Source organism: Palaemon carinicauda, chromosome 4 (assembly GCF_036898095.1).
Source record: "Palaemon carinicauda isolate YSFRI2023 chromosome 4, ASM3689809v2, whole genome shotgun sequence".
Classification (NCBI taxonomy): Eukaryota; Metazoa; Arthropoda; class Malacostraca; order Decapoda; family Palaemonidae; genus Palaemon; species Palaemon carinicauda.
Window position 1 is genome coordinate 54610415 of NC_090728.1, and position 17825 is coordinate 54628239.

Below are 17825 nucleotides of genomic sequence, written 5' to 3' on the forward strand. Positions count from 1 at the left end.
GCATAAGACTCTTTCTAGTTCATTGCCTACCATATTCGATAAGCTGGGAATATCGAACGATTTCGGCCAAGGTCGAGAAGGTAGCTCATTTTTGGCTAGAAAACCAAGTTGTAGAGAACATGTAGCTTTTTCTGACGAAAATCCGATGTTCCTGCTGAAGGCATGAATCTCACTGACTCTTTTAGCTGTGGCTAAGCATACCAGGAAAAGTGTCTTTAAGGTGAGATCTTTCAGGGAGGCTGATTGTAGCGGCTCAAACCTGTCTGACATGAGGAATCTTAGTACCACGTCTAAATTCCAACCAGGTGTAACCAAACGACGCTCCTTCGTGGTCTCAAAAGACTTAAGGAGGTCCTGTAGATCTTTATTGTTGGAAAGATCTAAGCCTCTATGACGGAAGACCGATGCCAACATGCTTCTGTAGCCCTTGATAGTGGGAGCTGAAAGTGATCGTTCTTTTCTCAGGTATAAGAGAAAGTCAGCTATCTGAGCTACAGAGGTACTGGTCGAGGATACAGATACTGACTTGCACCAGTTTCGGAAGACTTCCCACTTCGATTGGTAGACTCTAAGGGTGGATGTTCTCCTTGCTCTAGCAATCGCACTGGCTGCCTCCTTCGAAAAGCCTCTAGCTCTCGAGAGTCTTTCGATAGTCTGAAGGCAGTCAGACGAAGAGCGTGGAGGCTTTGGTGTACCTTCTTTACGTGTGGCTGACGTAGAAGGTCCACCCTTAGAGGAAGACTTCTGGGAACGTCTACTAGCCATCGAAGTACCTCGGTGAACCATTCTCTCGCGGGCCAGAGGGGAGCAACTAGCGTCAACCTTGTCCCTTCGTGAGAGGCGAACTTCTGCAGTACCTTGTTGACAATCTTGAACGGTGGGAATGCGTATAGATCTAGATGCGACCAATCTAGGAGAAAGGCATCTATGTGTATTGCTGCTGGGTCTGGGATTGGTGAGCAATATATTGGGAGCCTCTTGGTCATCGAGGTTGCAAAGAGATCTATGGTTGGTTGGCCCCAAGTGGCCCAAAGTCTCTTGCATACATCCTTGTGGAGGGTCCATTCTGTTGGAATGACTTGCCCCTTCCGACTGAGACAATCTGCCATGACATTCAAGTTGCCTTGGATGAACCTCGTTACTAGTGATATGTTTTGACCTTTTGACCAGATGAGCAGGTCCCTTGCGATCTCGTACAACGTCAGTGAGTGGGTCCCTCCTTGCTTGGAGATGTACGCCAAGGCAGTGGTGTTGTCCGAGTTCACTTCCACCACTTTGCCTTGAAGGAGAGACCTGAAGCTTTTCAAGGCCAGATGTACTGCCAGTAGCTCCTTGCAGTTGATATGCATTATCCTTTGACTTGAGTTCCATAGTCCCGAACATTCCCGACCGTCTAATGTCGCGCCCCAGCCTACGTTCGATGCGTCCGAGAAGAGAACGTGGTTGGGAGTCTGAACAGCCAGGGGAAGACCCTCTCTTAGGCTGATACTGTCCTTCCACCAAGTCAGGCAAGACTTCATCTTCTCGGAAATGGAGATCGAGACCGCTTCTAGCGTCTTGTCCTTTTTCCAGTGAAATACTAGGTGGTATTGAAGAGGACGGAGGTGTAGTCTTCCTAATGACACAAACTGTTTCAGGGATGATAGCGTCCCTATCAGACTCATCCACTTCCTGACTGAACATCGTTCCTTCTTCAGCATGTTCTGGATGCATAACTGGGCTTGGCTTGTTCTGGGGGCCGACGGAAAAGCCCGAAAAGCTAGACTGTGAATCTCCATCCCTAAATACACAATAGTTTGGGATGGGACCACTTGTGACTTTTCCATATTGACAAGGAGACCCAATTCCTTGGTCAGATCTAGAGTCCACTTTAGATCCTTCAGACAGCGACGACTGGAAGAAGCTCTGAGAAGCCAGTCGTCCAAATAGAGGGAGGCTCGGATGTCCGCTAAATGAAGGAATTTGGCTACATTCCTCATCAGCCTCGTAAATACAAGAGGAGCTGTGCTTAGGCCAAAGCACAGGGCTTGAAACTGGTAGACAACCTTTTCGAAAACGAATCTCAGAAAAGGTTGGGAGTCCGGGTGGATGGGGACGTGGAAGTAGGCGTCCCTTAGGTCTAAAGAGACCATCCAGTCTTCCCTTCTGACCGCTGCTAAGACTGACTTTGAGGTCTCCATGGAGAACGTCTGCTTTGTGACAAAGACATTCAGAGCACTGACGTCTAGCACCGGCCTCCACCCTCCTGTCTTCTTTGACACCAAGAAGAGTCGGTTGTAGAATCCCGGAGATTGAAGGTCCGAGACTCTGACCACTGCTCCCTTCTCTAGTAAAAGAGACACCTCCTGTTTCAAGGCTCGTCTCTTGTCTTCCTCTCTGTACCTGGGAGAGAGATCGATGGGAGACGTTGCTAGAGGGGGTTTCCGTACAAACGGGATCTTGTACCCCTCTCTGAGCAACTTCACAGATTGTGCATCTGCGCCTCTCTTCCCAGGTTTGCCAGAAGTTCTTGAGTCTGGCTCCCACTGCTGTCTGAAGAAGCTGGCAGTCAGACTCTGCCCTTAAAGGACTTGGTTCCTTTCTTCTTTCCTCGTTTCCCTTCGGCACGAGCACCTCCTCTGCTGGAGGCTCTGCCACGAAAGGGCGGAATAAAACGGGACGCTGGAGTGTCCATCCTTGGTCTAGCTGACAAGGTAGGCAAAGGGGTAGCTTTGCGAGCGGAGGACGCAACAAGATCGTGAGTGTCCTTCTGTGTCAATGAAGCGGCTATTTCCTTAATCAGGTCTTCTGGAAAAAGGCACTTGGAAAGAGGAGCAAAAAGAAGCTCGGATCTCTGGCACGGTGTAACTCCAGCTGAAAGGAATGAGCTTAGGTTTTCACGCTTTTTAAGGACTCCGGACACAAATGATGCAGCAAGCTCATTAGACCCATCACGTATGGCCTTGTCCATGCAGGACATAATGAGCAAGGAAGACTCTTTCTCTGTCGGAGAGATCTTTCTGCTTAGGGCTCCTAGACACCAGTCTAAGAAGTTAAAAACTTCGAAGGCCCTAAAGATACCTTTCAAAAGGTGGTCCAGGTCCGAAGATGACCAACATATCTTTGAGCGTCTCATGGCAAGGCGGCAGGGAGAGTCTACGAGGCTTGAGAAGTCGCCCTGGGCAGAGGCAGGAACTCCCAAGCCGAGAACTTCTCCCGTGGCATACCAGACGCTCGATCTAGAAGAGAGTCTAACAGGGGGAAACGTAAAGGCTGTCTTCCCTAAACTCTTCTTGGACTGCAACCATTCTCCTAACACCCGCAAAGCTCTCTTGGACGAGCGTGCGAGGACGAGTCTAGTAAAGGCAGGAGTGGTAGACGGCATGCCTAACACAAACTCTGACGGAGGAGAACGAGGAGCCACAGAAACAAACTGGTCCGGAAACATCTCTTTGAAAATGGCCAAAACTTTTCTAAAGTCCAAAGAGGGTTGAGTAGACTTAGGCTCGTCCAATTCTGATTGTGGTTCATCTATGTGTGCAGCAACATCATCATCAGAAAGTCCCTCATCCGATAACTGATGAGGAAACGGCAGCGGAGTGGGTAACGGCTGGTTCGCTGAGTCCGGTCGCACGGGTGCATGCGTGACTGAGCCGGACGCAACGTCATGGAACTGCTGCCCAGTCTGTGAACTGGCAACAACCATGGCAGCTCGGGGACGCACAGCGTCTACTCCAGACTGTCTGGACTGATGTGGGTGCGCAGTGGAAACCACACTGGGTTGCGGAGGTTGACGCACCGCGTCAAAACAAAGCAACTCTGACGGTTGGTGAACCTCCCGAACGTCAACGGAGACCTCCGTGCGTCGCTTAACGTCAACATGCGGCTGGCAGATCACACTGGAACGCATGGGTGGCGGAACTCTCTCAACTGGTGTGCGTGAGAAGGTTACCTCAGCGTCCACAGGACGCACAACCGATCGTGTGGAAGGTTGTAGGCTAGGTACTGCACTAGCTGGTGCGGCAGCAACCTTCTCCGCACGAAAGTCCTGCATTAGAGACGTTAGTTTAGACTGCATGTCTTGCAGTAGAGACCACTTAGGGTCTACAGGAGCAGGTGCGGCGACAGACGGTGTTACTGTCTGAAGCGGTACCGCTTTGCCTCTCTTAGGCGGTGAGCAGTCATCGGATGACGGCAGCGAGTCCGAACTGACCCAGTGGCTACAACCGGGCCGTTGGACTTGCGCTGAAGGGACCGACTTGCGTTTAAGCGGTCGTGAGACCTTGGTCCAGGGTTTCTTGCGAGAAACACCTTCCGAAGACGAGGTATAAATGGGCTCTCTCGTCTTAGTTAGGTAGGGGCGATCTTGGGTAGATACGCCCGATACCACGGAGGGAACGTCTGTTCGCTGATTAAAGCCTCTAGAACCCATTTGTCGTACGACATTGCTTCTCCCCTGGACTTGGGAGCTTGCAAGAGGTCCCGGACTAGGAGGACGACAGGCACGAACAGACGAACCCTCAAGCGCAACACTATCCACAACACTATCACTCGGCACTTTAGCACTTCCCACTGCACTTTTGCACTTAAGCTCCTTCACATCCGCCATGAGCTGATTACGGTCACTAGCAAGGGACTCAACTCTCTCACCCAGAGCCTGGATGGCACGCATCATATCAGCCATCGAAGGTTCCTGAGTGCCAGAAGGGGGGTTAGGAGCAACCACTACAGGGGAAGGAATAGGTTGTGGGGCATGAGGAGAGGATATATCAATAGAACGAGAAGAACTTCTCCTAACTCTATCTCTCTCTAGCCTACGTGTATACTTTTGGAATTCGATAAAATCGAATTCCGAAAGCCCAACGCACTCCTCACACCGATCTTCCAATTGACAGGTTTTATCCCGACAATTGGAACAAACAGTGTGAGGGTCGATAGAAGCCTTCGGAAGACGCCTTGAACAGTCCCTAGCATTGCACTTCCTAAATTTTGGGACTTGTGAAGGGTCAGCCATTTTGAATTGGTCAAAGGGAAATTCAAAAACTATCAAAAAGTCATCAACAAAGAATCCGTTATCAAAAAGAGTTCAAGGATTTGTGTGAAGAGAAACCCTGCACAGCGAAAGCTCAAAACTAGAATAAAGTACTTCACCAATTAGTTGTGAAAAAACTCCAGTTTAGCAACAGCGAGTAAGTACGTCTTGTCGATAGCTCGACAGAGAGAAAATTGAGTCTTTGTTTACATTGAGTACTGGGTATCTGGACGACAGATGGCGCTGTTGGGCACACCCGCAACCTGTGTAGCGATCGCTGGCGAGTTTTTACCGTAGAGTTGTCTGTCGGGCAACAGAGTTGCAGCTATATAATCACCGGCTAAGTTAAATATTGAAAAATATAACCCTCAAGTGTAGAAATGCTACATAATAGTGATATCGACAAAAAGGTTTTGTTCGTTTTGGAAATACAGTAATAGAAGCAAAAAATTACTTGAATATACTTTTAATACAATGGAGAAAATCACAGCCTATAGCTAAATTAGGCCTCTTAACCAAAGATTTAGCAACAGAAGTAATCTTTGAAATAAAGAAAAAGTAGGTGCACAAAAATTAAAATAAAAAAAGAGAGAGCATACATTATGTTGACAAGGCATTTGACAAAATACTAGAAATTCTGAAAATGGGTATAATGAATGCTGACGGTATTTGAAAAACTTACTGAGCTAGTGATCTAGAGATAACTATACTTATAAAATACCAGGTTTGTATAGCAATGAATTATCTACATATGAATGAAACTGGCAAATACATCAAAATCATTAATGTCCAGATTTCTAAAGCTTACTCTACACAATAACGGGCTTATTGGAAAAATTATCTCATGCATCACTCTAATCGACATAAAACTAATAAACTCTACTTACTGAAATAACTGCCAAAACAGCTAGTCCAAGAAGATATGCAAGTATCACATAGATATCCATGACGATTTGTATGGCAAAATCCTGAAAAGTAACAATAGAAATAAACTTTTAAGAATCTAATATTACATATTTAAAAAACACAATACTTGTTTTACTGACACTGCATTGATAAGTATCTACAATATCAGACTTTAAATTACTTATGTAAATGGTGTAGATCATGGTCCCGATTCCAAGAAAAGTAAAGAACTTTTATAAAGACAATAGTTCACAACAAGCATCAATGTTATTCATGAATGTGCATACAAGTAGTCAAAATGAAAATTTTACAATCTTTGAACATCAATTAAATTCTTGAAAAATCTAGTTTCTATACTACAATCCATTGCTTAACGAATACTCTTCTCCATAAGTCGTAGTACTGTATCTAGGTCATTTAGAAAATTTAGGCTGCATTGTTCAACATTATGAAACTGATCTGTCATATATAAACTATGTAGAAAGACTTATGTCAACCTGTTCAACATAAAGACATTTGCAGCAAGTTTGAACTCCTAAAATTCCATTAATTCAACTGCAAGACAACTTTTTATCATCATCATCATCATTAGTATTATTGTTATTCTTACCTGTATTATTATAATTATCATTATTATTATTATCATTATTAATATTATTATTATTATTATTATTATTATTATAATTATTATTATTATTATTATGTTATTTTCATTAGTAAAATAAATTTTTGAATATACTTACCCGATGATCATGTAGCTGTCAACTCCGTTGCCCGACAGAAATCTACGGTCGGGATACGCCAGCGATCGCTATCCAGGTGGGGGTGTACTCAACAGCGCCATCTGTGAGCAGGTACTCAAGTACTTCTTGTCAACAAGAACTCAATTTTCTCCTCGGTCCACTGGTTCTCTATGGGGAGGAAGGGCGGGTTCTTTAATTCATGATCATCGGGTAAGTATATTCAAAAATTTATTTTACTAATGAAAATAACATTTTTCAATATTAATCTTACCCGATGATCATGTAGCTGATTCACACCCAGGGTGGTGGGTGGAGACCAGCATACATGTTAACAAAGAAGCTAAGTATCCCGTATTTCATTTTATTAGTTATTCAAAATAACAAACATAAAATAAATAAGTACCTGGTAAGGAAGTCGACTTGAACCATTACTCTGCCTTTATTAAGTACGTCTTCCTTACTGAGCCTAGCAGTCCTCTTAGGATGCTGAACGACTCTTAGGTGCTGAAGTATAAAGGGCTGCAACCCATACTAAAGGACCTCATCACAACCTCTAACCTAGGCGCTTCTCAAGAAAGAATTGACCACCCGCCAAATCAACCAGGATGCGGAAGGCTTCTTAGCCGACCGTACAACCCAAAGAACAACAATAAAAAGTATTCAAGAGAAAGGTTAAAAAGGTTATGGGATTATGGGAATGTAGTGGCTGAGCCCTCACCTACTACTGCACTCGCTGCTACGAATGGTCCCAGGGTGTAGCAGTTCTCGTAAAGAGACTGGACATCTTTGAGATAGAATGATGCGAACACTGACTTGCTTCTCCAATAGGTTGCATCCATAACACTCTGCAGAGAACGGTTCTGTTTGAAGGCCACTGAAGTAGCCACAGCTCTCACTTCATGTGTCCTTACCTTCAGCAAAGCAAGGTCTTCTTCCTTCAGATGAGAATGTGCTTCTCTAATCAGAAGCCTGATGTAGTAAGAAACTGCGTTCTTAGACATTGGTAGAGAAGGCTTCTTGATAGCACACCATAAGGCTTCTGATTGTCCTCGTAATGGTTTTGACCTTCTTAGATAGTACCTAAGAGCTCTAACTGGGCAAAGTACTCTCTCCAGTTCGTTCCCCACCAAGTTGGACAGGCTTGGGATCTCGAACGACTTAGGCCAAGGACGGGAAGGAAGCTCGTTTTTAGCCAAAAAACCGAGCTGCAAGGAACATGTAGCCGTTTCAGATGTGAAACCTATGTTCCTGCTGAAGGCGTGGATCTCACTTACTCTTTTAGCTGTTGCTAAGCACACGAGGAAAAGAGTTTTTAATGTGAGGTCCTTAAAAGAGGCTGATTGGAGCGGTTCAAATCTTGATGACATAAGGAACCTTAGGACCACGTCTAGATTCCAGCCTGGAGTGGACAACCGACGTTCCTTTGAGGTCTCAAAAGACCTAAGGAGGTCCTGTAGATCTTTGTTGGTGGAAAGATCCAAGCCTCTGTGGCGGAAAACCGCTGCCAACATACTTCTGTAACCCTTGATCGTAGGAGCTGATAGGGATCTTACGTTCCTTAGATGTAACAGGAAGTCAGCAATCTGGGTTACAGTGGTACTGGTTGAGGAAACTGCATTGGCCTTGCACCAGCTTCGGAAGACTTCCCATTTAGACTGATAGACTCTGAGAGTGGATGTCCTCCTTGCTCTGGCAATCGCTCTGGCTGCCTCCTTCGAAAAGCCTCTAGCTCTTGAGAGTCTTTCGATAGTCTGAAGGCAGTCAGACGAAGAGCGTGGAGGTTTGGGTGTACCTTCTTTACGTGAGGTTGACGCAGAAGGTCCACTCTTAGAGGAAGAGTCCTGGGAACGTCGACCAGCCATTGCAATACCTCTGTGAACCATTCTCTCGCGGGCCAGAGGGGAGCAACCAACGTCAGCCGTGTCCCTTTGTGAGAGGCGAACTTCTGAAGTACCCTGTTGACAATCTTGAACGGCGGGAATGCATACAGGTCGAGATGGGACCAATCCAGCAGAAAGGCATCCACGTGAACTGCTGCTGGGTCTGGAATCGGAGAACAATACAACGGGAGCCTCTTGGTCATCGAGGTAGCGAACAGATCTATGGTTGGCTGACCCCACAGGGCCCAAAGTCTGCTGCAAACATTCTTGTGAAGGGTCCACTCTGTGGGGATGACCTGACCCTTCCGGCTGAGGCGATCTGCCATGACATTCATATCGCCCTGAATGAACCTCGTTACCAGCGTGAGCTTTCGATCTTTTGACCAAATGAGGAGGTCCCTTGCGATCTCGAACAACTTCCTCGAATGAGTCCCTCCCTGCTTGGAGATGTAAGCCAAGGCTGTGGTGTTGTCGGAGTTCACCTCCACCACCTTGTTTAGCTGGAGGGACTTGAAGTTTATCAAGGCCAGATGAACCGCCAACAACTCCTTGCAATTGATGTGAAGTGTCCTTTGCTCCTGATTCCATGTTCCCGAGCATTCCTGTCCGTCCAGTGTCGCACCCCAGCCCGTGTCTGATGCGTCCGAGAAGAGACGGTGGTCGGGGGTCTGAACAGCCAATGGTAGACCTTCCTTGAGAAGAATGCTGTTCTTCCACCACGTTAGAGTAGACCTCATCTCTTCGGAAACAGGAACTGAAACCGTCTCTAGCGTCATGTCCTTTATCCAGTGAGCAGCTAGATGATACTGAAGGGGGCGGAGGTGGAGTCTCCCTAACTCGATGAACAGGGCCAGCGATGAAAGTGTCCCTGTTAGACTCATCCACTGCCTGACTGAGCATCGGTTCCTTCTCAGCATGCTCTGGATGCATTCTAGGGCTTGGTTGATCCTTGGGGCCGACGGAAAAGCCCGAAAAGCTCGACTCTGAATCTCCATACCCAGGTAGACAATGGTCTGGGATGGGACGAGCTGAGACTTCTCTAAATTGACCAGGAGGCCCAGTTCCTTGGTCAGATCCATAGTCCATCTGAGATTCTCCAGACAGCGACGACTTGTGGGAGCTCTTAAAAGCCAGTCGTCTAAATAGAGGGAAGCTCTGATGTCTGCCAAGTGAAGGAATTTCGCAATATTCCTCATCAGTCTGGTAAACACAAGAGGTGCCGTGCTTAGGCCAAAGCACAGGGCTTGGAACTGGTACACAACCTTTCCAAAGACGAATCTTAGGAAAGGTTGGGAGTCTGGATGGATGGGGACGTGAAAGTATGCGTCTTTCAGGTCTAACGAGACCATCCAGTCCTCCTGCCTGACCGCTGCTAGGACCGACTTCGTCGTCTCCATCGTGAACGTCTGCTTGGTGACAAAAGCATTGAGAGCACTGACGTCCAGCACCGGTCTCCAACCTCCTGTCTTCTTGGCTACCAGGAAGAGACGGTTGTAAAAGCCCGGGGATTGATGATCCCGGACTATGACCACCGCTTCCTTTTGTAGCAAGAGCGACACCTCTTGTTGCAACGCTAGCCTCTTGTCCTTCTCCTTGTAGTTGGGAGAGAGGTTGATGGGAGATGTAGCTAGAGGGGGATTGCGGCAGAACGGAATTCTGTATCCCTCCCTTAGCCACTTCACAGACTGAGCGTCTGCACCTCTGCTCTCCCAAGCTTGCCAGAAGGTCTTGAGTCTGGCTCCTACTGCTGTCTGGAGAGGAAGGCAGTCAAAACTTGCCTTTTGCGGACTTGGAACCCTTCTTGGACTTGCCACGGTGACTGTCTGCACGGGTACCTCCTCTGCTGGAGGTTCTGCCACGAAAGGGCGGGATGAACCTAGAAGCAGGTGTGTCAACTGCTGCAGGGCGGAAGGGTCTAGGCACGGAAGGTAAGGTTTTAGCCTTACGTGCAGAAGAAGCCATCAGATCATGAGTATCCTTCTGGATAAGTGAGGCAGCCATCCCCTTAATCAACTCCTCCGGAAACAGACACTTGGAGAGAGGAGCAAACAACAACTCTGACTTCTGGCAAGGAGTGATACCAGCAGATAAGAAGGAGCAAAGATGTTCTCTCTTCTTAAGGACTCCTGATACATATGAAGCCGCAAGTTCACCAGACCCATCCCGAATTGCCTTGTCCATGCTAGACATGATCAGCATGGCCGAGTCCTTATCTGAAGGGGAAGTCTTCCTGCTTAAGGCACCCAAACACCAATCGAGGAAGTTGAATATCTCGAAGGCACGAAAGACTTCCTTCAACAGATGATCTAAATCGGAAAAGGACCAGCAGATCTTCGAACGTCTCATAGCCAACCTGCGGGGAGAGTCAACCAGACTTGAGAAGTCGGCCTGGGCAGAGGCAGGAACCCCCAAGCCGGGTTCCTCTCCCGTGGCATACCAGACGCTCGACTTAGAAGCAAGCTTGGGAGGAGGAAAGACAAAAGAGGTCCTTCCCAGTTGCTTCTTGGAATGCAACCAGTCCCCCATAACCCTCAAAGCTCTCCTAGATGATCTGGCGAGAACAAGCTTGGTGAAGGCAGGCGCAGCAGACTGCATGCCCAGAGCAAACTCGGAGGGAGGAGAACGAGGGGTTGCAGACACAAAATGCTCAGGATACAAGTCCCTGAACAAGGCAAGGACTTTGCGAAAGTCTAAGGAGGGTGGCGAAGACTTGTGCCCTTCAATATCAGAGTGAGGTTCATCCAGATGTGCAGCTTCATCATCCGATACATCATCATCCGAAAGTTGAGTTGTGAGTGGCAAAGGCAGAGCAGCAAGCTGAACGGCTGAATCCAGCAGAACGGGTGCATGCGTACCTGCGGATCCAACATCATGCCTCTGCTGGTCGGTCTGCGAGCTGGCAACAACAAAAGCAGAGGGCTGGTGTGTGGGAGGGGCTGCGGTGGGCTGAGGAGCATGCGGTATGGTATGCAGAGCATGCTGTAAGGTATGCGGCTCATGCTGCATGGTATGCGGAGCATGCTGTAAGGTATGCAGAGCATGCTGCATGGGCTGAGGAGAATGCCGCATAGTGCTGGAACCCGGCAACTCCTGATGCGGCAGCTCACGCATGTTAGCAGATGGAGCAGCAAGAACATGCGTCTGGCAGGGAGGACTGCGCATCGGTGGAGGAGCTCTCACAGGTGGAGTGTGGGAGCAGGCAGCCGCAGTATCTGCTGAGCGCACAACCTCTGCGGGTTGTAGGTTAACAGGAGAGGTGTTAACTTTCTCGGCATGATACTCCTGCATGAATGCCGCAAGCTGAGACTGCATAGTCTGCAGCATGGACCACTTAGGGTCTACTGTGGTTGGAGCAACAACAGACGGAGCAGTAGCCTGTTGAGGGACCACTCTACCTCTCTTGGGAGGTGTGCAGTCATCAGATGACTGCGGCGAGTCCGAACTGACCCAGTGGCTACACCTGGGCCGTTGGACTAGCTCGGAAGGGACCTTACGTTTGAGCGGTCGTGAGACCTTGGTCCACCGTTTCCTCCTGGAAACTTCTTCCACAGACGAGGAATGTAAGGGCTCATTCGTCTGTATGTGGATGGGACGATCCTTAACAGATACGTCCGCAACCACTGAGGATACATCCGTGCGCCAATCAAGGCCTGCCGAACCCTTTGGTACTTCGACATTGCTTCTCCCCTGGGCTTGGGAGCTTGCAAGAGGTCCCGGACTGGGAGGACGACTGGCACGCACAGATGTACCCTCATGCGCAACACTGACACTGACACTATGCACATCACTAGCACTAACACTTCCCACTGCACTCTTCGCTTTCAGCTCTCTGACATCTGCCAAGAGCTGATTACGGTCACTAACCAACGACTCCACCTTCTCACCGAGAGCCTGAATGGCACGCAACATATCAGCCATTGCAGGCTGAGCACTCGTAGCAGGTTCGGGAGTCACCACCACAGGGGAAGGAAAAGGTTGAGGGGCATGGGGAGAGGAAAAATCCACAGAGCGAGAAGAACTCCTCCTATCTCTCTCCTTCTCTAACCTACGTGCATATCTAAGGAATTCGTTAAAATCGAATTCCGAAAGCCCAGCACATTCCCCACATCGATCTTCCAATTGACAGGATTTACCCCTACAATTGGAACATACGGTGTGAGGATCTATAGAGGCCTTCGGAAGACGCCTAGTACAAGTCCTAACACTACACTGCCTGTATTTAGGAACTTGGGACTGGTCAGACATCTTGAATTTAGAAGTAGTCAAGGGGGAATTCCAAAATTAAGCAAAGTTCGTTAACCAATAAATCAAATTAATTCCAAAAGCTTGCTAAGCTAAGGATAAAGCTTCCTGAACAGCGAAGGCTAAACTTTAGAGTAAATACATCACCAAATCGTGAACAATAACTCCAAAATCAACAGCGTATCCAAGTAGGTCTTGCCGGCGGCACGACAGAGGAAAAATTGAGTTCTTGTTGACAAGAAGTACTTGAGTACCTGCTCACAGATGGCGCTGTTGAGTACACCCCCACCTGGATAGCGATCGCTGGCGTATCCCGACCGTAGATTTCTGTCGGGCAACGGAGTTGACAGCTACATGATCATCGGGTAAGATTAATATTGAAAAATTATTATTATTATCATTATTATTATTATTATTAGCAAAGCTACAATCCTAGTTTAAAAAGCGGGATGCTATAAGACCAAGGCCTTCAAGAGGGAAAAATATGTAAGTGTAGAAAGGAAATATGGAAATAAATAAAACTACACGAAAATTAATTAATAAAGAATATAAAATACTTTAAGATCAGTAACAGCGTTAAAATGGATGTCATAAAAAGTATAAAGAGCAACTCTTGCCAGTCTGTTCAACATAAAAACATTCGCTGCAAGTTTTGACTTCTAAAGTTCCACCAATTCAACTGCCGGATTAGGGAAAATCATTTCACAATCTAGTCACAGCTGGAATAAAACATCTAGAATACTGTTAGAACTACATTAACTGCATATCTAGTATAACGATGTAGAATGGTATTATCTGGGAAGATCCAAATGCAAAGGATGGGAAGAATTATGAAAAATCTTATGGAACATGCATAAATAACAAACTAAATGATGATGCCAAAGATTAATATCAAGATCAGGAATAAAAAAATTAATAGATCACAAGATTTTGTCCAACAAATTGAGATGAGAGTCAGCAGCTGAAGACCTGACCAGAGAACAATACTCGAAAAAAGGTAGAACGAAAGAATTGAAATATTTCTTCGAGATCACAAAAATCTTGAAATACTTTCTCAGTAAACCAGTTTATAAAATAAGGTGTATTTCAGTTTAAGAAAGTATAGATATACAGTAACATACTGAGCAAGAGAAAACACCCAAAAAGTTGCGTCATGCTAGCAGCGTAGGCTACTCATCTGAACGAAAACACTGAACATTTACAGCAAGTACAGTTAAGCTGTACTGTAGTAATATTACTGTACATATATTACAGTAATATACACTATAGTATCAGTGAGTATTAAGTTACAGTACAGTATTGCTAGATAGGAGCAAATTTTGCTATACAGAATAGTAAGGGAATGATGACGACTCGGTAAATTTTACCTTAGCAAAATACTGTACTGTACTGTAACCTTACTGTGTCCAGTACATAGTGTACATGTGTGCAAATGTACTGTGCACTGTACATACAATTATAAACTGTTGTAGAAACCAAATTAAAACAATATTAGGCAGTATTTACTGTGTTAATGATCAGCCCTGGCACCCGCTCGTGGCAAGGGACAGCGACATTTATTCGCAAAACTTCGCTTTTCGCCCGTGTCTGTAACCTAACTATCACGAATATTGAGGCCCGACTGTACTTCCTGAAAAACATCTCATATTCACAATGTACACTGAAAAGAGCAAAAGCAATGAAAGGAAAAAGGGCACTCTGTAATCCAGAATAGAGTCGTGATCGTAGCTTGGGAGAACCGTCAGCGACGACAATTAAATAGAGAATGGGAGCTGGACAGCATTAACCAAGCATGGAGATTTAACTGATAACCATATATGGTTGCCAGTTAGGCACTTTTTCTTTTCTGGTCATAGCAAAAGGACTTAGGAGTAAACGCCATCTAAATGACTCTGAAGTTTGTATCCACATAGGAACAAAATATGTATTTCCAATAGAAATCCTTATCAACAATATGCTAAACACCACAACATACACTATGTCTTATTTTCTAAAAACCATTTATTGAACTATTCTATAATTTTACCCAGTAGTATGAGAAGGGGTACCCCACCCCTATAGTCCATTTCTTTTATCGAGGCAGATTTGCACCGACTCGCAGCGGTGCCCTTTTAGCTCGGAAAATTTTCTTGATCGCTGATTGGTTAGAATTATCTCGTCCAACCAATCAGTGATCAGGAATCTTTTCCGAGCTAAAAGTGTACCGTTGCGAGTCGGTGCAAATCTGCATCGCTAAAAGAAATTGACTATAGTAGGTAAGGATAGGGCTACTAGGTGAGGTAAGGTTGGGAACATTAGGTTATATGGTATTCTTGTTTGTTTACATTTTAATTACTAACCTGGTCTGTCCCAACCTGCTATAAATGCTCCACAAAGTTGTTAGAATTGTTGCAATATAAATGGAAAAAAAAAAAATATTAACTGCTGTGTGAGCAGGAGGGATGAAACTTCACAAATATTGCTATAACTTTGTGGTTTACACAGTATGATATCATTATTTAAGAGTGTTAGCCTGTTTATACATAACACACTTGAACCCCATATATAACTGCCAACTATTTCTCTTTTTGGAGACTTCGTACAGCAACAGACAAGAACATGTACATAGAACACCATATAGCCTAACCTTTCTCACCTAACCTAACCTACAACCCGTGTCATTACCTTCTTAACTAATGGAGCTAACGACCTCCTCTGAGGCCCACCCCCTTAGACTGCCATATTTTTAGTGATAAGGATGAAATTATGGGAGCTATGGGGCATGGTTATCATCACACATACACTCACTCTTTGAAATTATGAATATCAGGACATTAATACCAGTGAAGGTTTAGCTCACCCACTACAAAAACAGGTTTCACACTACCGTAAGATCACCCCTTAATTCTTAAATAAAACATTGGATGGTAGGCTAAACCAATTAAGGAGTAATTAATATAAAGAATAATGATCAAACATTAATAGATATTCGATACTGTTAAAAAGAACATGATTTATGACTTGTAAATTTATACGAACATCACCCAAGTTAGTAATGAACTTACCAGCAGTATTGCCGTACCAGGTTAACGTCTTATATAAATCAAATTGATTCTAGTAACTTCAATGCACTTATAGTATACATTCACATTTGTTTCATTTCATCACAGTACCCGTCAGCATTTTCCCTTTCACATGAAGTAATTCCTTACAACTGTTATGCCCCTATTGGTTGGTTAGTGGCCGACACACAGATGTAGCAATGGCTCGTTCATTACTATACATTTATTATACTACAGTATATGAATCAAGATAAACTTGGAAAATATCATAAATAAAGTAGTAATTTCTATGAAAATATACTAATTTAATATTTTCTTTAAATTTCATAATCAAAGAAAGTAAACACATTTATTTTTGTCTATAAACATTATATTATCAGAGTCCAAGTTAACCCCAATAGAATACTTAACGTAAGAAACAGTTCCTTTTGCTAAAAGAAAAAAAAATATTATTTCAAATTTCATAATCAAAGAAAATAAAAACATTTATTTTTGTCTATAAACATTATATTATCAGAGTCCGAGTTAACCCTAATAGAATAATTAACGTAAGAAACAGTTCCTTTTGCTATAAGAAAAAAAAAATATTTCCACAAATCTTTTATAGTACTCACATGAGTTCAATAGCATGTTTATGAGACATTTAATATTTTGACATTAATCATTTTAATTCTTTAGTAGGGTATCGAAATTATAATTGATTAAATAAAAGAATAAAAGTAATGCAAATTAGTTTGCCTTTCATCAGCTGTTTGACAACTCACCCATGATATCGAATATAATGATATGACACATCTTAGCTTATAATGCAGATGACTTTAAATATATTAATGAAATCGCCAATCCTTATAACATGTCATAAACAAAAATCTTATAGAGGTCAATAATTAAGCAGGAAATAAATATAGGCCCTTCTCAGTAGACGACAGGAGCAAACCAGAAATACCTAGTTACTGTACACCAGTGCACCTTATGATAATATGGCAATATTTCAAAGAAAAACATAAAATTTCACAAAACGTGTGAGTTTTTCATTTTTGAACAGCTGGTTGCATAAAAACTTTAATACCAGTCTTGCATATGACATTATAATATTTAAATTTTTTCGTGGGTATTTCCCTATCCTATACAGTGTGATACAATTTTATGTGGGACAAATGCTGTGGTTTGTTCAGTATATTTTTTTTTTCACTCAGCATAAACCCATTGCAATATACTGTATATCAACAGCTTCTCAAATAAACTTTAAGATCATAGAATCATACGGCGTAGGCTTGGTCTATATTATACAGTATTATCAAATCAACACAATTGTAACTTAAAACAAATAGATTTAGATCAAAACCCTACATCAGACATAATTACGTCTATGTCGTCTTTGGCACTTGCGTTGAAATCAAAGGTTACATTCCCTAAGGAAAACCAAGATTACTGTAGATGGTGAAATATCTCTCTCTCTCTCTCTCTCTCTCTCTCTCTCTCTCTCTCTCTTGTACATGTTTTAATCATCCGAGTTCGAAATCACTTATTACTTTTCCACTGACTTAATGACATAACTTTGGATTATAAACTATATGAGTTGATCTCTCTCTCTCTCTCTCTCTCTCTCTCTCTCTCTCTCTCTCTCTCTCTCTCTATGGGATATATATATATATATATATATATATATATATATATGAATGGCAGAGGCAAGAGAAAATTACAGTTTTAGTGACTGACCAGCTCCCAAGCCACCTCTCTGCCCAAGCAAGGACCAGTAAAGGCCAGGCAATGGTTACTGATAAATCAGCAGGTAGACATATAGGCTCCCCAAAGGACCCCATCCTTAGCTTACAAGGATGGTGATGTAGACGCTACAAGAAACAGTCGAGCTTGAGTGGATCTCGAACCCCAGTCCCGCAGATCACTAGGCAAGAACGTTTCAAATAGGCTAAATATCACGTATGTTCCTGTATTATTATTATTATTATTATTATTATTATTATTATTATTATTATTATTA

At 44.1% G+C, this 17825-nt stretch overlaps 1 protein-coding gene across 3 annotated transcripts in view; it reads right to left on the reverse strand.

The window, feature by feature from the left end:
* The window catches only part of wol (Dolichyl-phosphate beta-glucosyltransferase wollknaeuel), an 87373-nt gene that overhangs the window by 17258 nt on the left and 52290 nt on the right, over positions 1 to 17825 (reverse strand). The window contains exons 1-2 of one of the 3 annotated variants that reach the window (XM_068372284.1): positions 15898 to 16019; positions 5899 to 5979 (exon numbers count right to left, since the gene is read on the reverse strand). In XM_068372284.1, the coding sequence (XP_068228385.1) occupies positions 5899 to 5979; positions 15898 to 15906 (90 nt within the window). In that variant the 5' untranslated portion in view covers positions 15907 to 16019. Of the gene's footprint in view, positions 1 to 5898; positions 5980 to 15826; positions 16020 to 17825 lie in introns of those variants that run through there. The other 2 variants (XM_068372285.1, XM_068372286.1) reach the window with 2 other exon arrangements.